Raw genomic sequence first — 19,585 nt, 5'->3', positions numbered from 1 at the left:
TCAGGAACATGTCTGTGAAGGTGAGGTTAAATGTTTTTTTTTTTACTGGAAGGAATAGTTCACCCCAAAAATGAACAACGTATGCATGATCCAAGGTTGTTTCTTCATCAGAACCAATGGATGTGAATGGGTGCCGTCAGAACAAGACTCCAAATAGCAGATAAAAACATCACAATAATCCACAAGTAATTCATATGACTCCAGTCTAAAGTAAAAAGCTTTGTGTTTGTGTGATAAATGTATCAAGGACATTTTTAACTTCAAACTCCTTCTTCTGGCTAAAATACACGAGTCTTCTATCTATAATATTGCTTTCTCCAGCCAAAAAAAAAAAAAAGAGTGTGTCGTCTGAATCAGGAAAGAAAGATATTCAAAGATCAAGCACCATTTAAAAGAAAATAAAAATTAAGAAAAAGAAAAAAACATTCCAAAGCAGGTGTTGGCAGATGTTGATGTGATAAGACTTTTTCACTGGAGTTATTATGGATTATGGACTCATATTTTGGCCAGATGTGACAGTTTAAATGTAAAATACCTTAATGATAAATTTGTTTCTTTCAAACACACAGCTTTAGGTGTAACTGATGGACTGGAGTCATGTTGATTACTTGTGAATGATGGCAACTCTCATTCTGACGGCACCCATTCACTGGTTGAGCGAGTGATGTACTGTTAATGCTAAATTTCTATCTTGGATTGCCTGAAGGTAAAGTACATTTTAAGCACATTTTCATTTTTGGTTGAGACATTTCTTTACAGAAATCAATGTGTGGATGATGATTCAATAAGTACTTTTAAAAAAATCAAAATTACAGATATGTGGAATATTTCTGAAAAAAATACCTGAATGTTTTCGGACAGTACCTTTTCTTGCTACAAATAAAAAGTGAAATAAAAAATAAAAACATATACATTGAATGTTTTGTACACTGTATCTATTCCAGTTATTTACTACAAATAAAAAAAAAATATATAAATAACAAAAAAAAAATTAGATACATAGCTCATAGTTATAATCACCTGCATATATTTGTGATCCAGAAAAGTTGTTTTTAGACTCTCCTCACTATTGACAGAGATCTTTGTTGTGCAGGCAGCTCAGACGGGGCTGGAGAAAACAGGTGTGTGATAAAATGAAGAAGCAGAATGCTCTGAAACACACCTCTCAGACACAGAGGCAGCATTTAGAGGACTTGAAGCTCCTCATAATGAAGCCACAGAACAGTAGCCCTCTGCCTGACACCCAGAAAGGAGAGGAGGAAAAGGGTAAAAAAAAAAAATTATTTTTGAACGTTGATGAAACCTTAAAAAAAATATTTGTCCAAGATATTATTGTGTACCTGTTGTATAGAAACTGCGCATTCTGGAAAACAGTTTGGAGAAATCACAGCTGAAATACCATGAAGCAGTGCACATAACGCAAGGATACCGCAAGCTGAAGGAGCACCTACAGGTATCAGAGCAGCTAAACACACGGCACAATAAACCCACAAATGTTGTGTGTAAAAGCATGATACCTCATACAGGTAATGGGAAAAAAGAAACCAATTATTTATGCAATTATTTAAATATGGTTACCAATATCATTGACTGTTTTTTACTGTTACTTTTGATCAAATAATGCAGCCTTGGTTAGCATAAGAGACTTGCAAAATATCTTACCATTCCCATTGACGTTTCTAATGGACATTTCTAATTATACTGTGTTTCTGTTTCTTCAGGAAGAGAGTCTTAAATTTCAACCTCAGCTGGACAAGATGGCGGACAGAGGTCTATTGGCAGACACAAGTGCTCAGAGACCTACAGGTCATGAACAACAACGTTCTCCTGTTCAAGGATGCATCCAAGGTAAAGCATTTAAGCATTTAAACGAATAATTGAAAAATTTAATGAGATAATAAAGCATATAGTTAGTATGCCAAAGTAAAGGTCATCAAAATATGATGGCTGATTGTAATGTATGTGTGTGTTTTCAGGCTGAGCTGCAGATTCAGGAGGAGCAGGTGTACAGAGAGCGCAGAGAAAGAGAGAGAAAAATCCTCTCCCACTACAAAAAGCAGGCAGAGGAGAGGATGGCTCAGTCAGAGAGGATGAAGAGAAGAGTGAGCATTGCAATTATATCTACAGCAACTATAATACAACTAGCAATGCAATACTCTAATAACATAAAAATATGTTTTACACTCAAAAGCACTTCTCATGTGAAGTGCACAGCAATTGATTTAAATAGGGCTTGGGTGATAGCATGTTGCTAAGCTCACAAGCCAAATACTGGGTAAAATAGACTTTTAAATACTTACAAGTTTATATCTTTATCAACATTTATTTCTGCATTCTCCGTTTGGCTAAAAGTAAGTCTCTTAGATTGTTTTTCTCAAGTTTAACCAACTGTCTCTCCTTTATTCCCCCTTCCATCTGACACATCCAGCCCCAGTGGGTGTCCATGAACCCTGATGAGCTGAGCAGTGAGGCCCCGCGCACTCCCACCCACAGTAGGAGAAAGAAGAAGAATCCATCTCTACTTTTGAGGAAGCTTTCCAGCACGTCAAAGAGGCCACTGGAGTCACAGACTCACAGGTGAGGGCAGACAGCATTAACCCCTACTGTAGCACTTTTGATATACAAACTTATCAACATGATCAAAACTTTTATTATATTTATAGTAATATTTTACAATGAACACTTACCGGATGGATGCAACTTAGGTTAACTTCCATACAGCACTTATTTTTTTTTTTTTTATTTTTTTTTTTTTTTAGAAAAATCATGTTAAAATGTGAGTAACAAATATGACCCATCAGGCTTGTATTGCATTACGCTTTAAAACTAAAGAGCTTTCATCATAAAACTAAGCATTTGAATAACCTCTTACTAAGACATATCACTGGGAGAAATTGACTGAAAGCTAATATTTATATCTTTTTATGTTAGTAGTACTGTTATAAAGATCTCATGGATTTACTGTACATTACGAGCTAAGTATCAGGAATGCACTAAATTGCCTCTAAATAAAACTGAGGAGTTTTTCCTCCTTAAATATGACCTCCATATTCTCACTATATCATACTGTGAGCCATAACAGCCTGATGTATCAAATATGATACACAGCAAAAACACATCAACAAACTTATTTAATATTTTGTCTAAAGCTTTAATAAACTTCTATTTTTTTATTATTATTATTATTTTATAAGACAGACTTTACAGGATTAAACCCATAAAGAGTACTCATTTTTTATGTATATAGATTCTTTATGTTCAAGTAAGAAGTTCTTGTGTTGAGCAATGTTTATTCATGATATCTCTTATAACAGGAAATAGTGGACAGGTTTTATCTCTCAGGGGAGAGACACAGGAACATTTGGAGAAGATGAAGGCCGAAAATGAGAGAATGCCTGCTTGAACTGAAGGAAGAGAGGAATATGTCACATACTCAGTATCAGGATGTAAAATACTCACGAGAAACTGAATTCTCAATGGGTGAGAGCAGACATTGTGTATGTTGTATGAATACTGCAGTATCACCTGACACGCTCTGTTATTGTGACCTGGTCTCTAAGCATTACGTTTTCTCAGTGGCATGATATAATAACTTTATTGTGATTGGTTAGCTCTCTAATTGTCTTTTTGATTGTTCAGTGTCCGACAGATGCTGCAGGACTGTGAGCATGACCTGCAGCAGGAGCAGCAGCACCGTGATGCAGCTAAAGAAGGCCTGGAGAGACTCACACATACACTAAACACTGTCAAAGCAGGAGTGCAGCAGCTCAGTGACAAACTACAGCCCATACCCCTGGTACTAATGAATTCTGTCAAATACGATAAACATGCTCTACAAACCACACCTTTTAATAGAAGGTTTCTAAGAGTTTCCTAGAACTTAAACGGGTCATAACTTCTTTGTAAACTTGATTTTCTTCCCTGAGGTCCATTTATAATGTTAGTCAAGGTTTCTTACATCAATAACAGTTTCATTTATTTGTAATTTATTTGACCTTTTCCACCCTCTCCGACCCTTAAATAGAAACAGGCTGTTAGCGAAAGTACATTTAAGTACTCTGTTATGAGTAGTAATACTATATACAGTTGCAGTTTAACGAATGTATTTTAATTCTGGTATAGGACTTCTAAATGTTACAGTATGTTTATTAGTACATCATACTGGTATGTACACTACCATTCAAATGTTTTGGGTTGGTAAGATTTTTTAAATGTTTTTGAAGGTCTCTTATGCCCACAACGGCTGCATTTTTAGATCAAAAACACAGTAAAACAATAATATTGTTAGATATATATGTGTAATTTAAAATAACCATTTTCTATTTTAATATATTTAAAAATGTAATTTATTCCTGTCACACAAAGCTAAATTTTCAGCAGCCACTACTTTAGTCTTCAGTGTCACACGATCCTTTAGAAATCATTCTAATATGTTGATTTGGTGCTCAAAAACCTTTTCTTATTATCAGAGTTAAAAACAGTTATTATTTGATGAATAGAAAATTTAAAAGCACAGAATTTGTTTATGTGTTTGTATATAATATTTTGTTTCACTTTTGATCATTTTAATGTATCCTTGTGTAATTAAAGTCTTAATTTATTTAAAATTAAAAAAAAAAAAAAGAAATCTGCCCCCAAAATTGAGAGGTGTAATGTATTAGAATTATCATTAAAAAGCGACCATAGATGTTTTTCTGTGGTTTGTGATTTGTGGGTTACATATATACATAAAGTATTTTCCATGGTTTTTGGCAGATGAAGGATCCATCACTACAGCTGCCTTTAGATTCAGAAGAACACATGCTGCTGCTGATGTCTGAGGCTGACCAGAAACTGAAGCTGCTAAAGGAGGAACTACAGGACAAAGATCTGGCAACCATCATGAAGGAGATGGAGGAAGAAGAGGTGAGGAACACTAACTAATCACGTTGGTGTACTTATATTTTGGCTTGTTGAAGATGTGTCACTGGTGAAACATAATTATTATGTTACTTTAACGGTTTTGTTTACTATAGGAATATATGGCATATTTTATTTTTTGCAATCTATAAAATAACCTGTACTGTTGATTTTTAATCTCCCCTGCAGTTCCATGCCAGAATAGCAGGGAAACTACCACAGAACAACACTCGCATTCAGCTGCCCGAGACCCAGAAACAGGACTTTTTTGATGGTGAGACACTACCTCATATATCCATGGCATCCCATTTCAGACACATAAGAAAAAAAAATCATGCTTTGGTGAATCATAATGAAATAAAAAGTCATAAATGTGACATAAAAAAAATCTAAATTATGAAATACTAAGTAATTATAAGATAAAAAAGACAAAAAACAGATCAATATAAAGATAAATTATATAGATAAATTGTTGAAAATATTATATGTTGACTTTTGTCATAGACGCGACTTTATATCATAATTTCAACATTTTGCCATAGCTATGATTTTTATCTCATAATTTTGGCTTGTCATAATTTCTACTTTTTGACATATAACTTAAGGCAATTTTTACTTTTTGTCATAATTTCAACTGTATATGTTATAATTGTGTTTTTTTATTTTTTTTATTTTGTAGTTTCAACTGATTTTTTTAACTCATAATTTTGTCTTTTCATGTAATTTCATAAACTAGGATTTACCAAAGCATATGGAATGGATTTCAGTACATCTCATATGATTCTGAATGAAAATGTACATTTTTTTGGGGGGGGGAGGGGGGGTGAAGTCGATATACTCAATATACTCAATATAAGAAAAAAGAAAACCTTATTTATTGATTTTTACTATTAATAAATAAAAAAAAAATACTTTTAAAAATATTTAAGATCACATGTATTCAAAGAGTAAGGAAAATATGTTAGTTTTTATTTGATGGTTACAACACATAAATTTAAACTTTTTGTTGAAAATTGTATAAAAGATTTTTAAAACCATATAAAACCAACACGTATACAAAGATTACATACCTCTACAAACTTAACAGACTGTTTGCGTTTTAAGCTTGTTTCAATGCTGTTTCTTTATCTTAGACGCTCTTATTTGCACCAGTGATCACTGGTTTGTGAACCTGGAAAGTTCTTGAGCAGGCATGGCCATGTGTTTTTGCTCTGGTTCACAGTTCAAAAGCTCCCTCTTATCAAGATGTTCACCTGTGCTCTTTTGATCTAGTACTTTCTTCTGTCTGTACACTGTATGGTACTTAGAAGCTCACCCTCCTGGTGTACACAGTGTTGGTGGATTTGTTAAGATGTTAGGAGTCAGATCAACTTCATGTGTGATTGCTGTTGATCCATACATATAAGAAACAATAACAGAACTGATAGGTTTAACAGAGAAAGGTAACACATCTTTTCTGTCAACAGATGAGGAGGACAGCGGCGTTGATGACGGTGATGTCACCAACCGTGTGACACTCAAGCACCAGTCGCAGTCAATCATTGAAAAAAACACCAGGAGGAAGACTCGCATCAAAAAGAGGAAAGGCCAACTCTGATCTGATCCAGTCAAAGGAAGACATGATCAGCCATAACAACACATTTCCTGGAAGCTTTATCTCCATTCCATATGTCTGCACATTCATGCTTAAGAAAATAAATGAATTATTGACCTGATGTAGTTTGATTCCAATAAATGTATGTGACACCTGTTGAAGATAACAGGTGCGTTCGAATGGGATTATTATCATTAATTTTCTTGTAGCATGTTATGCAGAATGACATTCCCTTGTACAGGTTCACTGTCTATATCATTTACCCTTCCTGACCTTGTTATATAAGACTCTTAAGGCACTGAAGCAGATAATAGTGTAAACGGCTGAGCTGTACACAGAGCGTGTGAGAGAGGGTGTGTGTGTGTGTGTGTGTTTCATAAGGCATAGCTGACATTAGCACTGAAACATGCACTTAGAGATAATATAGTTATAACCTATGGTCCTTTCTGTCCATGCCATGGTTTTATCATCCCCATTGTGTCTCTGTTTCTGGCTTATCAACATTAATGAATCACAACTGTAAATGCAGCTATTTATTAAGAACTGAAATCACTGCTGAGAAAAGAGTTTATTTCTGATTTGGCTGTAAGTCAGTTGGTTTTCTGTTCTCTCTACCATAAATAAGTAAGTAAATCAATAAGATTACATAATATATAAAACGTTGCAGAGGAATCACAGGCTAGTTACTGTAATGAGGTCATTTATAATTGTCACATATTCATGAGTTTTTGAGTTCTTGTCAATAAGAAATATCTCAGCGCCATCCCCATGGTTGTGATTCAGTATATGAATACATTGTTTTTGTAATAGTCTGAATCATACACTTAATGAGCAACTCTGACATTTTCTCTGCTATTTCATAACATCTTACCTGTGCAGTCTGGCACCGGGCGAGGTTCACGTGCAGGCACAACAACCGCAGGATTTTACTTCGTATGAGCGTCAAAGTTTTACCAAATTCTTTGCCAAATTTAAAAACAAGTGCGTTTTGGTATTAGGACGCGCTCCTGTGTTCGAAAATAAGTTAAAAGGAGGAGGCGATATGGATTGGAAATCTGAAAAAGGAGGCCTGTTTCTTTGTTTACTACGGTGAGGTCTGCGTGTGTTTGAAATGTAACGCTATTTAAAGGGTTTCAGGGTTTCTGCTATCACTCGGGCAAATATTTGATGGGCATAAGACAATGTTTTGTCAATTATTATTAATACTTCCCCAGAGAAAATTCTAAAAAATTTAATAAAAACACCAAATGTCTAACAAATTCTCTTTTGGAGTAATCACCCGTCTTTTACTTCCCTTGTGTTTTTGGTATTTCATTTATTAATCGTTTTATATGCTTCACATTGTGCCGTTTTACCAGTTTATTCACTGTTCTTACAGACAAACACACAAGAACAATGAGCTGTTCTATCACTGCTAATTATATTCAACAAAAGTGCACTGAGTGGAATAAACAGAACTGAAAGCCCATTAGTTTGTGTAACAAACAGATTATTGTGTGTGTTTGTCAGCATGGACAGAATCAGATGGACGGAAGAGAAATGCAGGGTTACTAGAGTTTAGATGCTAAAGACATCAGACAGTGTTCAGTTTTCTGCATCAGATCATGAAGGATCATTCTGGAAGGTCATGGCATCCCCTCTCCTGGTTTTAGCAGAGTCCAAACATGGATTTTTAGGAGCTGATCCACTACGAACAGACACTGGATAAGGAGCATCATCAACAGTGAGTAGCTCATTCTGTGTTTCACTAAAGTTCATGCTGCTTTATAAAGTCTCTCAAATTCCAAACAATTAATTCTGTTTACATATATGAATGTTAACAATATCCAATATTATATGATATATTATTTATATAAAGAAAAGATATTAGGACAACTACTTTACAGTTATATGGTGCATTTATCTACATAATGCTGTTAGTCTACAATAAATTATAAAATAAAATAAAACTGCTTAATACTAAAAACTTAGAAACCTTAAGATCTGACATACAAGATTAGAGAGATAAAACCTTTGCAGTGTTATTTCCTCAGTCTTAATCCCTATTCTCCTTTAGTTTATAGTCAAAGAAATTACTTTAAATAAAATGTTAAATGAAATAAAATAAAACATAAAAAAAACCTTTATATTTTATCTATAGTTGAACTTGCCAGGGTAACATTTCTTATTATATTTTATTTAAATTGTTGTACTAAAATAACTAAAACTAAAATAAAATTAATAAAAAACCAAATAGACCTATATATAAAAATAAAAAGTACTAAAAATCAGACAAATGCACAACAAAGTTACAAAAAACTTAAAAATTAAATGGAAAATATAAAAATCAAAACAAAAATAAAATCATCAAAATATTAATAAAATTTACAATAGTATCTCAGTGATACAAAATAACACTGCTGAATGCACATTAAAGTTTTATAATATGACTGACATGTGTCTGCTGATCTTGGAGGAATAAAATTAAATTAAACTTTAAGAATAAAAACGTTTTGAGTACAGTCTCTCCTAGGAAGTCGACTTCCTAGATTTATTACAGGTAATTTTGCTGAATTACCTTAATTTTACTTAAATTTACTGTTTTTTTTAATTAAAATTTGTAAAAAATCAATGTTACATCATAAAATGAATAAGAAATAAGTGTTTGTGTATGTATTGATTTATTTGTTATAGTTATTTAACTATTGGTTAGCCAAATAACATTCATAACATGGGGAAGTCATGGCCTAATGGTTAGAGAGTTTGACTCCTAACTCTAAGGTTGTGGGTTCGAGTCTCTGGCCGGCAATACCACGACTGAGGTGCCCTTGAGCAAGGCACCGAACCCCCAACTGCGCCCGGGGGCACCGCAGCATAAATGGTGCCCCCTGCTCCGTGTGTTTGTGTGTTCACACTGCTGTGTGTTGTGCACTTTGGATGGGAATAAATGCAGAGCACGAATTTCTTTTCACTTTTATCATCTGGGTCTATGTCACATTCCTGACATGAAACTCTTCTGCTCTTGGAGGAAGCTGGTGTATAATTTGGGTGGAGGATGAGGTCCTCTCTGGTGGTGTCTGGTGGAGAGAGAGGGTCTGCGAGCACGATTGGACGAATAAGGCATCTGCTGTGCCAGACTGGGCATCATGTGGATGTGCAGATGGACGAGGAGCCCGGCGTTTGGCTCAGGAGTTCCATCTGCTGGAACCTTGAGGAATGCAGTGAGGTCAGTGTTGATGATGATCTGTTGACAATTATATTTGCATTTATTCATTTAGTATGCTCTTTAATGCAAAGCAGCTGACAAATAAGCTGTATAAGGATCCAGAGCTAGCTAGAATTGAGCTTGGACAGAACAAGAGTGTAAAAGCAGCAAAAAGTTGCATTATCCCTTCTAAACCTCTGATGTTCCTCAGATATTTGTTGATTGCATAAGTTAATTCATGCATCCACTTTTGTTGAATTTACACAACGTTCAAAAACTTTTTTAAAAACTTTATGATTTAATTTTTTTAAGAAATGAATACCTTTATTAAGCAAGAAGACATTAAATTGATCAAAAGTGACTGTGAAGCATTTATAATGTTACAAAAGATTTAAGTTAATCTTGATCAAATGTATCACTGTTTCCACAAAAATAGTAAGCAGCACAACTGTTTGTAACACTGATAATAATAAGAAATGTTTCTTGAGCAAATCAACATATAAGAAAGATCTCTGAAAGATCATGTGACACTGAAGACTAATGGCTGCTGAAAATTTCTAATTTATAACAAATTTACATAGAAAACAATTATTTTAAATTGTAATAATATTTATAATTATTACTGTTTTACTCTATTTTGATCAAATAAATGTCTTTAAAAATTAATCATTAATTAAAATCTTACTGACCCCCCAAAAATCTGAGCGTAAGTGTATGTTTTCATAAATAAAACTAAAAGGAAAAGGTGGTTTAGGTGTCACATTACACCCGCGTGGTTAAAAAATTGTTTAAATGTTTAAAATGTATCTACTAGCATAGGTATTACCTGACAAGAATGTTACTAAGCACATCAATAATGAAAAATGTTTTAACATAGCAGGCATGTACATTTTTTAAGCTATTCTACACACAACAAAAACTGACCTCTGTCTTAGTAATGAGTGGTATTGTTATGGATATGCTTAAGACTGCACACACATCAGCATGTGACCTCTGTCTTAGTAATGAGTGGTATTGTTATGGATATGCTTAAATACTTTTTATCGTGATGATCGTGGTCTCTCATAAATCAGCTCTGTAGTGTGCGTCACCTATTGTTATGTTGTAGTGTCTCAGTGAGCGTGGGGTGGCCTGCTTGGATGCCATTGCACATTCACAGATCTACGTCAGAGAGAACAGAAAGACCTTAATGAACTATACCCAGAAACCAACAAACCGCTGATTGTATCATTCAGAGTGTGTGGGTGTGTGTTGTGTATGGGGCTTTGTAAATAGGCATTTCATACAATTTTCACCATTATTCATTGAAGGGTCTGCATAGTGGCGTCTGAGTCATTTGTACTTTTCCTGGATTAAATGGGCTGCACTTTATTTGCCAGTGGATCAGTACAATGTGATTTAAACCTTGACATAAACAATGAAAGATCATGATGTGAAACTAATAATGAAATATTTAAGATTCCGCATTATTTTGCATGATAGGCACTAATTAAAAAAAAAAAAGACATGGAAATACATTTGGACAAACAGTCAGATTTCCTTTACTTCCTTTGATTGTTAAACTGATCATATAAAAACTGTGTTGCTTGCTAAATGAAAGTATTTCACTTAGTCTTAGACGTTTGGACTGCTTTATAACTAACAAAGAGAAAAAATGTAAATGATCAATTGTATGTTTGAATGAGTTGTTTATAAATTAGATGCTGTTTTAATTGTGTATACATTTAGTTCAGTGTCTAGTCTTGTACTTTGCCCAAATTCTCATACCAGGAAATTACATGGTAAAATAAAGTATTTCAATCATAATCTTAATTTTCAATTTAAAATGAAGTAATGTGGATTTCCATACTTTCACACTTGACATTATGAATCCTACTATGCCTAAGGCTTAGATTATGAATATTAATTCAGCAATGCGAAGTAGGCGTATCACGCAACGTAATTAATATTCATAAATCAAGCCTTCAACATAGTACGATGAGGCGCCGAACTTTCTAATTAATATTAATGAGCGCGCCCCGTACGTCATACTAGACGTAATTTTATACGTATAGAGACCAACCCACTGCAGTTTAAAGCGCTTGACAGGTGCGCTGTGTGCTACATCGACAGCCAAAACACAGATATAATCAGAAAGATAATCGATTTCATTTCCCTTTCGACCACTTTATATTTGATGACAATAAAGCTAGTACTGTATGAAATGTACAGTAAGTTGACTTTATCGTCACTGGAGTTTTTAATTAAACCTGACTTCGCAAAGTTATTCATTTCTAGCAGCTCCAAGGAATATAGTTTACAACGTGTTTTGCTGCGCTAATGGAAAGTCTTAATTATTACACTGCTTGATCAGACGGCTGAGGAAATAGAGAGCTGAAAACATGGGAAAATGGGAGTTCACTATGGTAAGTCGCGTGTTTAATTAAGCTATTTCAATAAAGGACATTAATTTTGTTTAATGTTATTTTACAGGTTAGAATGACTAAAGAAAAATTGACTTTGCAATCGCAATTTGTTGTAACTTTTACAGTGTGTCGCGCGGCGTACGGTGTTAATTGTTTCTCTTCATTTTAATACCAGATAAAATGCATTATTTGCTGTTCTTTCTTTTTCGGATATCCCAGTACTGTCACAAAAAACTCAATGGGTTTACAATTAGTCGTGATATTGGCTTTAGGAAAGCGTTTAATCAGCTGCTGACCAGAGGTGTTACATGTAATGCGTGCTGAGGGGAGGGTGTGGTGCACTCTTCCCTCGAGTCAGGAGTCTCACAATAGAGCTGATTCTGTGTTTGTTCTCAGACCCACCTGTAGATATTTACAGTGTCCTGTTTCACATTTGACCTGTGATAGTTTCAGCTTTCCCTCCCCCAATCATTCCCTGTGTTTTGTTCCATGGCATGGTTTTAGAGGAGACACAGGGCTTTGGCTTGGAAAGCTCTCTGTTTTGCTTGACTGGAGTTTCTGGAAAGAATGCACTTGTGATTTTCGCAGCAGTAGATTTGTTAGAGGAATAGACTGCACTTGATTTACTTAGAAGCACAACCTTTTCCACAACCTGTGTGGTTTGCATATTATGTATGTTCATTGAGCTTTTGGCACAGAGCAGTGATACTTCAGGCTTAGAACAAAACAGGGCGCAGCAGTGATTGACTTGACAGCTTACATATTTCACATGTCACACGTGTATTCCATACAGCAGCATATTTTCTGGGGTTGCTATGCTAATAGGTCCCGCTTTAAATAAGGGAAATTATCTGAATAAATAAATAAAATACATTTATGTGATGGAGACATGATGGTTGATGGTTGACATAGTTGTAAATCCTATCAAAAATGATTAAATTATATACAAAAATCGATAACAATATCCTACATGTCACATTTAAGGTCTAATTTTTAATATTCACCTCTTCCCTTTGTCAGGACATATTAGAAGTGTTATATATATATATATATATATATATATATATATATATATATATATATATGAAACAATGTATCTTTCTTAGTTAATATACACTATTGTTTAAAAGTTTAGGGGTCAGTAGGTTTTTATGTTCAAAGAAGTCTTTTGTACTTAAGGATCAAGAATACAGTATTTACAGTTATTACAGTTTAAAACAGCTGTATATTCAAATACTGTATATTATGACGGGCACGGCAAGATGTTTTAGGTTGGGGTGCTGTATGCGCGGGGGTGGGGGGAACAATAGATGCTAATTACACTAAGTGAAAATAGCAGTGTTTTTTAGTGATCTATTTATATGTTAAAATTAGATTCTATTTATATGTTAAAATAGCAGGATATTCTGCTAATTACTTATTGTAAATAGTGACAATTATCTGCACCGCAGCATTGTTATACATTATAAAACAGTGTGCAGTAACAACTTATTGAGTGTAAATTTTAATTTTAATTAAAATTATTAAATGGATGCCACCTTATTGGGACAAAAGCCCTCCCTACACCTACCCTATAATATCATAATATAAAATCAGTTCGGTTGATGTTTTGAAGTTATGTTCTGAGGATAGGTGATTTTATAGCTAATACACATTTTTATTATTAAAAAAATCAAATTAATGTGGTGTTGAAACATTCTAGTTGAATTCTATGATTGATTTCAGTTTCAATTTTTTTTACTAATGGCATATAAATCGTTGGTCATCCTGTGTCTCAAGAATCCGTGACAGATGACACCATTATGCTAATATGTCCTAAAGCCAGTTGTTATGAGCTCATCTAATATTGGTCACATCTGAATTAGTCAACAACAACAACCGTGTTGTGCCTGGAAGAGAAAACACTGGACTTAATTTACTCCAGTGTGTTACACAGTCTGTCTTTGTTTAAAATCATCAGGGTTTTTTTTTTATTCGCCCACATTCGTTATTCATTGTGGGATATGGTATTTGCTATGCAAATAATCATGGCTTCATTTACCACCAAAGAGGATTTTTATAAAGAAAGTACTGAGTATTTTTGCTGTCAACTAGTTATGGTTTGCCACCATGAAACACGTTAAATGATTTCTCTTCTTTCCTTAAAATGAAAATGGCCTTCTTGTGTGCGCATCATTAAACAGTGGTGGTATTATTTTTAATACTGTAAAAATGTTTGGTGTATTTGCTTATAACTTGTAATAACAACTCTATATTGTACAAGATTTTGTTGAAAAAGCAAAAGCATCTGCTAAAAAAGAAAATGTTATGTACAATGTATTGTCTTCTCAGCCTGGTGAAGATAAAATGTATTCACTCCTCCTGACTAGTAATTTGGATAACTATTTGCCTGTATTTTCCAAAGAGCTCCTGTTTTGTATATTTCTTCCTGGACAGGTGAAATTTTAGGTCAGTGTCTTTTCTAAAATAAATGCTGCAGTATCAGGACTGCAAATTAGAATCTTTTTGATGACACTGTGTTTGTTTATTAGCGTTGCAGTAGGCATCATATCAAGCTTAATATTAGGTTCAAGGTGTATAGTCTGATGATCTGTTTGTGCAGGACCCGGTGCAGGAGTGGGGAGAGGAGGTGGAAGACGGGGCCATTTATGGCATCACTCTTCACAGAGAACCCATCCAGCCCCCACCTGATGCCGCTGAGAACTCTTCTGCCTTCGGCTTCATGCAGTACCGCACACAGAAGGTCCGCAGGCTAAAAGCAGCCACTCTGGAGCGTCTTGTCACAGAATTGGTGAACCCGGAGTGCCCTGACCCAGACTACATGCAAATCTTCCTCTCCACCTACAGAGCCTTTACCTGCACAAATGCTCTCATGGAACTCCTGTTTCAAAGGTTAGCACAAATGCTCATTTAAAGAGTATAATTGCTGTCTCAGAGGATTATAGGGACATTGAACTAACATGTACATTAATGTCTGGTGCCATTATGATTAAAAACCCTAACCTAATCAGTATTCAGCAAGGACACTTAAAATTGATCAAAAGTGTCAGTAAAGACATTTATTAAGAAAATTTTACAAAAGAGTTATAGCTAATACATTTTGTTATTATGAACGTTCTGTTCATCAGAGAATTCTGAAAAAAAGTAATGTTTCCACAAAAATATTAAGCACCAAATCAGCATATTAGAATGATTCCTGAAGGATCATAAGACACTAAATACTGCAGTAATGATGCTGAAAATTCAGCTTTGCATTAAAGTAATAAATTATATTTTAAAATGTATTAACATAGAAAACATCAAAATAAAATTGTAAAACTTCACAATATTATTTAATAAACTGAACCTTTGATCAAATAAATGCAGCCTTGGTGAGCCTAAAGCACATTTTCATAAACATTTGACTATATTTTTTTATGATATATATATATATATATATATATATATTATAGGTATAGTCTACCCAAACAATAATTCATTTTTTCATATGAAAATCAAAAATAGTTTTTTTTTTTGTACAGTAAAAGTGAACAGCAGTTAGGGCTGTCATGCTCCAATAAGAACCATAAAATATTATTCCACATTTGTTCCATCAAATACCATATAATTCTAGGCGGAATTAACCAAAATTTAGGTCCCATGTTGCTTGATATAAAAACTGTAGCTAACTTATTGTGCGTCAGTGAGAGTTATAACCCATATGGGCTGTTTCCAAAACCTGAATGGAGGAAGGATGACATCAAGGTACCTCCGAATTTAATGTTTTCATAACTCTCCATCATACCCTCATCTGGTGATATACTACAAACCTGTGCCTTAACTGTTGGTAGAAGGAATAAAAATGTCAAATTTTGAATGTCTTTGCACGTTAGACATGACGTTATGTGCATTGCAGGCCTGTCAGTTTCCTTTGGAGGTACTTTCATAAAGTCATTGACTGACTTCCATTTCAGACACAACTGTCCCTCATGTATTTATATATGAGGTAATTTACACAGTATACATTCTACAAGGCTCAGGGACTGTGAATAATCAAATGAAGGGGGAAGCCCAAATTACTAAATTCAGTATGAGGCAGAGTATTTCCCAGATGCACCTTTGATTATTGTGGATTTGTGACATTCCATTATCACACAATACAAATCAATGACGCAGTGGAATGGAGGAGGACACCTTACATTGTAAAACAGGTTTCACTTGACTTGTCTCACGTCAGAGGTGCTTTTGTTGAACCATGAGAGTCCTTTGTGTTTTGTTGAAACATAAATAAAGGTAATAGACCTTGAAAGAGCACTTGTGACACATTTGTGTCAGAAATTGTTTGTGTTTATAATCCTAAAGCTTCTTTTGGAAGAGTTTTAGGAATATTAACTTTAGACTGACTTATTTGTCTCTGTAGAGAGGACATGGTCACCAATCTGGACAACAGTGTCTGCGTTAGAAGGTGAGTTGAATCCATGTGTTTAGGAATGTCTTGGAATATTTGATTCTGACTTATCAGTTGGTATATTCTGGGATCAAATGTTGTTCAATAATGAACCTTAAATTGAAACTGGTTGTCCAGTGCAATCATTATCTATTATTAGTAAAGTTAACTGGTTACTCATCTTGATTATTCATTCAAATTCTCAGAGCTGCGTTAATTAGTCTGAAAGAATGCTGACAAAGTGTGTGTGTGTGTGTGTGCAGTTCTCTGCCTCGTCTGATCCGGCTATGGTTAGACGAGTATCAAGAGGACCTTCGGGATTCTCCAGGTCACCAGGCTCTTCTTCTGCTCTGTATCCATCTGCGTCATCGCCTCTGTTTCAGACGTCTGGTTCATCAAGCCGATGCACTTCTAAAAAAATTTCAGACGGAAGGCAAGTCTAAAAATATAGCTAATTTAAATTTAATGTGCACACACCAAAAAAAATCAATGCTAAACAACTTCTTATGACTCAACAGACGGGCACACAGATGCATCAGCAGAAACCAGCACAACTGCTGTAGAGAATCAGGCAACTGAAGACGCCACGGACAGACAGGACATAGAAGAGACGGGGGATGTACTGGCCTTCCCTGCACGAGACATTGCTGAGCAGCTCACGTTATTAGATGCTGTAGGTGTCAAGGTGTACATACTGAGGCTAGTTTTTATTTTCAAGACCTACTTTTATTCCTCTGCTTATGTTTCTTTCTCAGGAGCTCTTTGTCAAAGTGGTTCCATTTCACTGCCTTGGCTGCATTTGGTCTCAAAGGGACAAGAAAGAGAATCGAAATCTAGCGCCTACAGTCCGTGCCACCATTGCCCAGTTCAATGCCGTCACTAACTGCGTTATAACCTCTCTGCTGTGCCCTCCTTCCACATCCCCTTCCGGTTCCCCATCCTGCACTCGCAGCGCCCCTACACATAGGGCAAAGATTATTGAGAAGTGGATCTCTGTGGCTCAGGTGCGTATAAGAACTGAAACATACTAGGCAAGTATGAAGTCTGAAATGTGACAGATGCACTTGTGACAGGGTTGCCAGGCTTTCACAACAAAACCTGCCCAATTGCTACCCAAAACTAGCCCAATCGCGTTTCGAGGGGTGGTCCCCCGATAAAAATTGTGTCCCGGGGGATAAAATACACCTTTTTTGGCAGGGTTCCCCTGGTAAAATAAGCTTTTTAGGGGCTAAATATCACGTTATTGGGGTCGCTTCAACCCAAGGCAACAGTGGATACGGTTACATGCAACCAAATAATCCATTTGTAATTGGATTGATGGCTTAATCGGACTGAAAAGCCTTCATGTAAACACCCTAATCGATCGGAATGAAGTTTCGATAGGATTGAAGGGGGGTGGTTTATTGCTTTTCTAATACGATTGAGAGTGCATGTTTTGGGCATGGGGAGGGGCATTTTTACCACGTGATAAATATGAGCAGCACGGCACACAGCGGTTTAAAAACAAAAAGAGAAACCGTGTCAGAAATTCTTCTGTTAAAAAAAAAAAGAAAAAGAGTAACAGAGTAGTAAATATGTTAAAACATTCAAAAACTAAAAAACTACATTTTTCCAATATAAAAAAAAAAAAAAAAACCGACTATAACAATTTGAAACTATAAACAATAACCCGATCACTTTATTTAGCGTTCATGTAAATACTACATTCAGATTAATAAATCGGAATTAATTCAGTCAGATTGAACCAAAAATTGTACATGTAAACGTAGCCAGGGTTAAAGTAGCCCAGTTGATGTGGCAACACTGACTTGTGCAGTTCTCAGCACGGCCACAAGGAGCTCTATAATAGACATTATGAGGAAACGCTCTCCTCAAGTTTTCAGAACAAATTTGCTGAGCAAGTTAAGATAGTTAGGCTGTTGACGAGTTAAAATCTAACCACTTTAATTTTTAATGATACTGACATTTAAAGCGATCATTACTCTGTGTTGGTGCATATTTGATCCAAAAATATTAAAAAAGATTACTATTTTTAGTATTATTTTAAGCTGATTTGTTCTTTTTATTATCATTTATGTTACAGGAGTGCCATCAGTTGAGAAACTTCTCCTCTCTAAGAGCCATCTTATCTGCTCTTCAGTCTAATGCTGTTTACCGGCTAAAGAAAACTTGGGCGGCAATCAGCAGGTAGTGTCTTCTGATCCTTACACGAATAGTTGCTAAACCTGTAGTGCAATGTTTAGTGCGCATATTAAATTTGCACAACACATAGTATTACATTTAAATGGATAAATGGGGTAATTTCAGGGAGAGTTTGGCTGCCTTTGATCACCTCTGCGACACATTTCCTGATGAGAACTGTGTGCTGGTCAATCGAGATATTCTTGTAGAGGTAAGTTTCACAGAAAAATACAGTAAAATAGTAACATTGTAAAATGTCTATTTGAATATATTTAAAAAGGTAATTTGGTAGATGTTATGAAATGGATTCTTTGATTAACAAAGTTCAAAATAAAAGCAATTTATCTGAAACATTTTAATCATAAGAACATTATAAATGTTTTTACTGTCACGTTTGATCAATGTAAAAATACAAATTTCTTAAAAAAAATAAAATGGAAAAAAAACTTCCATCAATATTTGGCCGCCAATGTGCAAACAAATCCCTCTAATGATTTAACATCATGTGTTAGAGCTGATAGCAGTGTTGAATCTCTGATAAGAAAATGACATCATCTCATACTGGCTGCTTTTATGCCCTTTTACTATCTTTAAAGATGCTACCAGGCAACATTCAATATTTTCCATCCCGTTTTTCACTCTAGCTCACATGCAAAGAGTAAATCAGTAGAGCAAATTGAATATGAGGTTAATGCAGAGTTATCTTGTTGGCAAAGAAACCATTATGGAGGCACAACATCCCATAATGTTCTGCAGTGTTCAGTGTATAACAACAAAACATTCATTGTTGTTATCTGTGCTGGCTTTTAATAATCTATCCCACTCCTCTTTGACCTCAATCTTTATCATGCTCTATTAAGTAATTGTACTTATCTTGAATTGTGGCATTTTTTCTT

General features: G+C 34.9%; 1 protein-coding gene and 1 pseudogene across 7 annotated transcripts in view; both read left to right on the top strand.

The window, feature by feature from the left end:
- Positions 1-1,121: 1,121 nt before the first annotated feature.
- Positions 1,122-6,678, top strand: LOC109091987 (annotated as a pseudogene).
- Positions 6,679-7,346: 668 nt separating this feature from the next.
- The window catches only part of LOC109092272 (ral guanine nucleotide dissociation stimulator-like 1), a 17,369-nt gene continuing 5,130 nt past the window's right edge, over positions 7,347-19,585 (top strand). The window contains exons 1-10 of one of the 7 annotated variants that reach the window (XM_042755005.1): positions 7,347-7,582; positions 8,149-8,216; positions 9,505-9,698; positions 14,685-14,974; positions 16,482-16,526; positions 16,772-16,941; positions 17,027-17,181; positions 17,264-17,512; positions 18,592-18,695; positions 18,816-18,900. In XM_042755005.1, the coding sequence (XP_042610939.1) occupies positions 9,528-9,698; positions 14,685-14,974; positions 16,482-16,526; positions 16,772-16,941; positions 17,027-17,181; positions 17,264-17,512; positions 18,592-18,695; positions 18,816-18,900 (1,269 nt within the window). In that variant the 5' untranslated portion in view covers positions 7,347-7,582; positions 8,149-8,216; positions 9,505-9,527. Of the gene's footprint in view, positions 7,583-8,002; positions 8,217-9,500; positions 9,699-11,757; positions 12,083-14,684; positions 14,975-16,481; positions 16,527-16,771; positions 16,942-17,026; positions 17,182-17,263; positions 17,513-18,591; positions 18,696-18,815; positions 18,901-19,585 lie in introns of those variants that run through there. The other 6 variants (XM_042755001.1, XM_042755006.1, XM_042755002.1 and 3 more) reach the window with 6 other exon arrangements.

Source organism: Cyprinus carpio, unplaced genomic scaffold, assembly GCF_018340385.1.
Source record: "Cyprinus carpio isolate SPL01 unplaced genomic scaffold, ASM1834038v1 S000006625, whole genome shotgun sequence".
Classification (NCBI taxonomy): domain Eukaryota; kingdom Metazoa; phylum Chordata; class Actinopteri; order Cypriniformes; family Cyprinidae; genus Cyprinus; species Cyprinus carpio.
The sequence above is the reverse complement of the archived record's forward strand: the minus strand, read 5'-3'. Positions and strand labels throughout refer to the sequence as shown.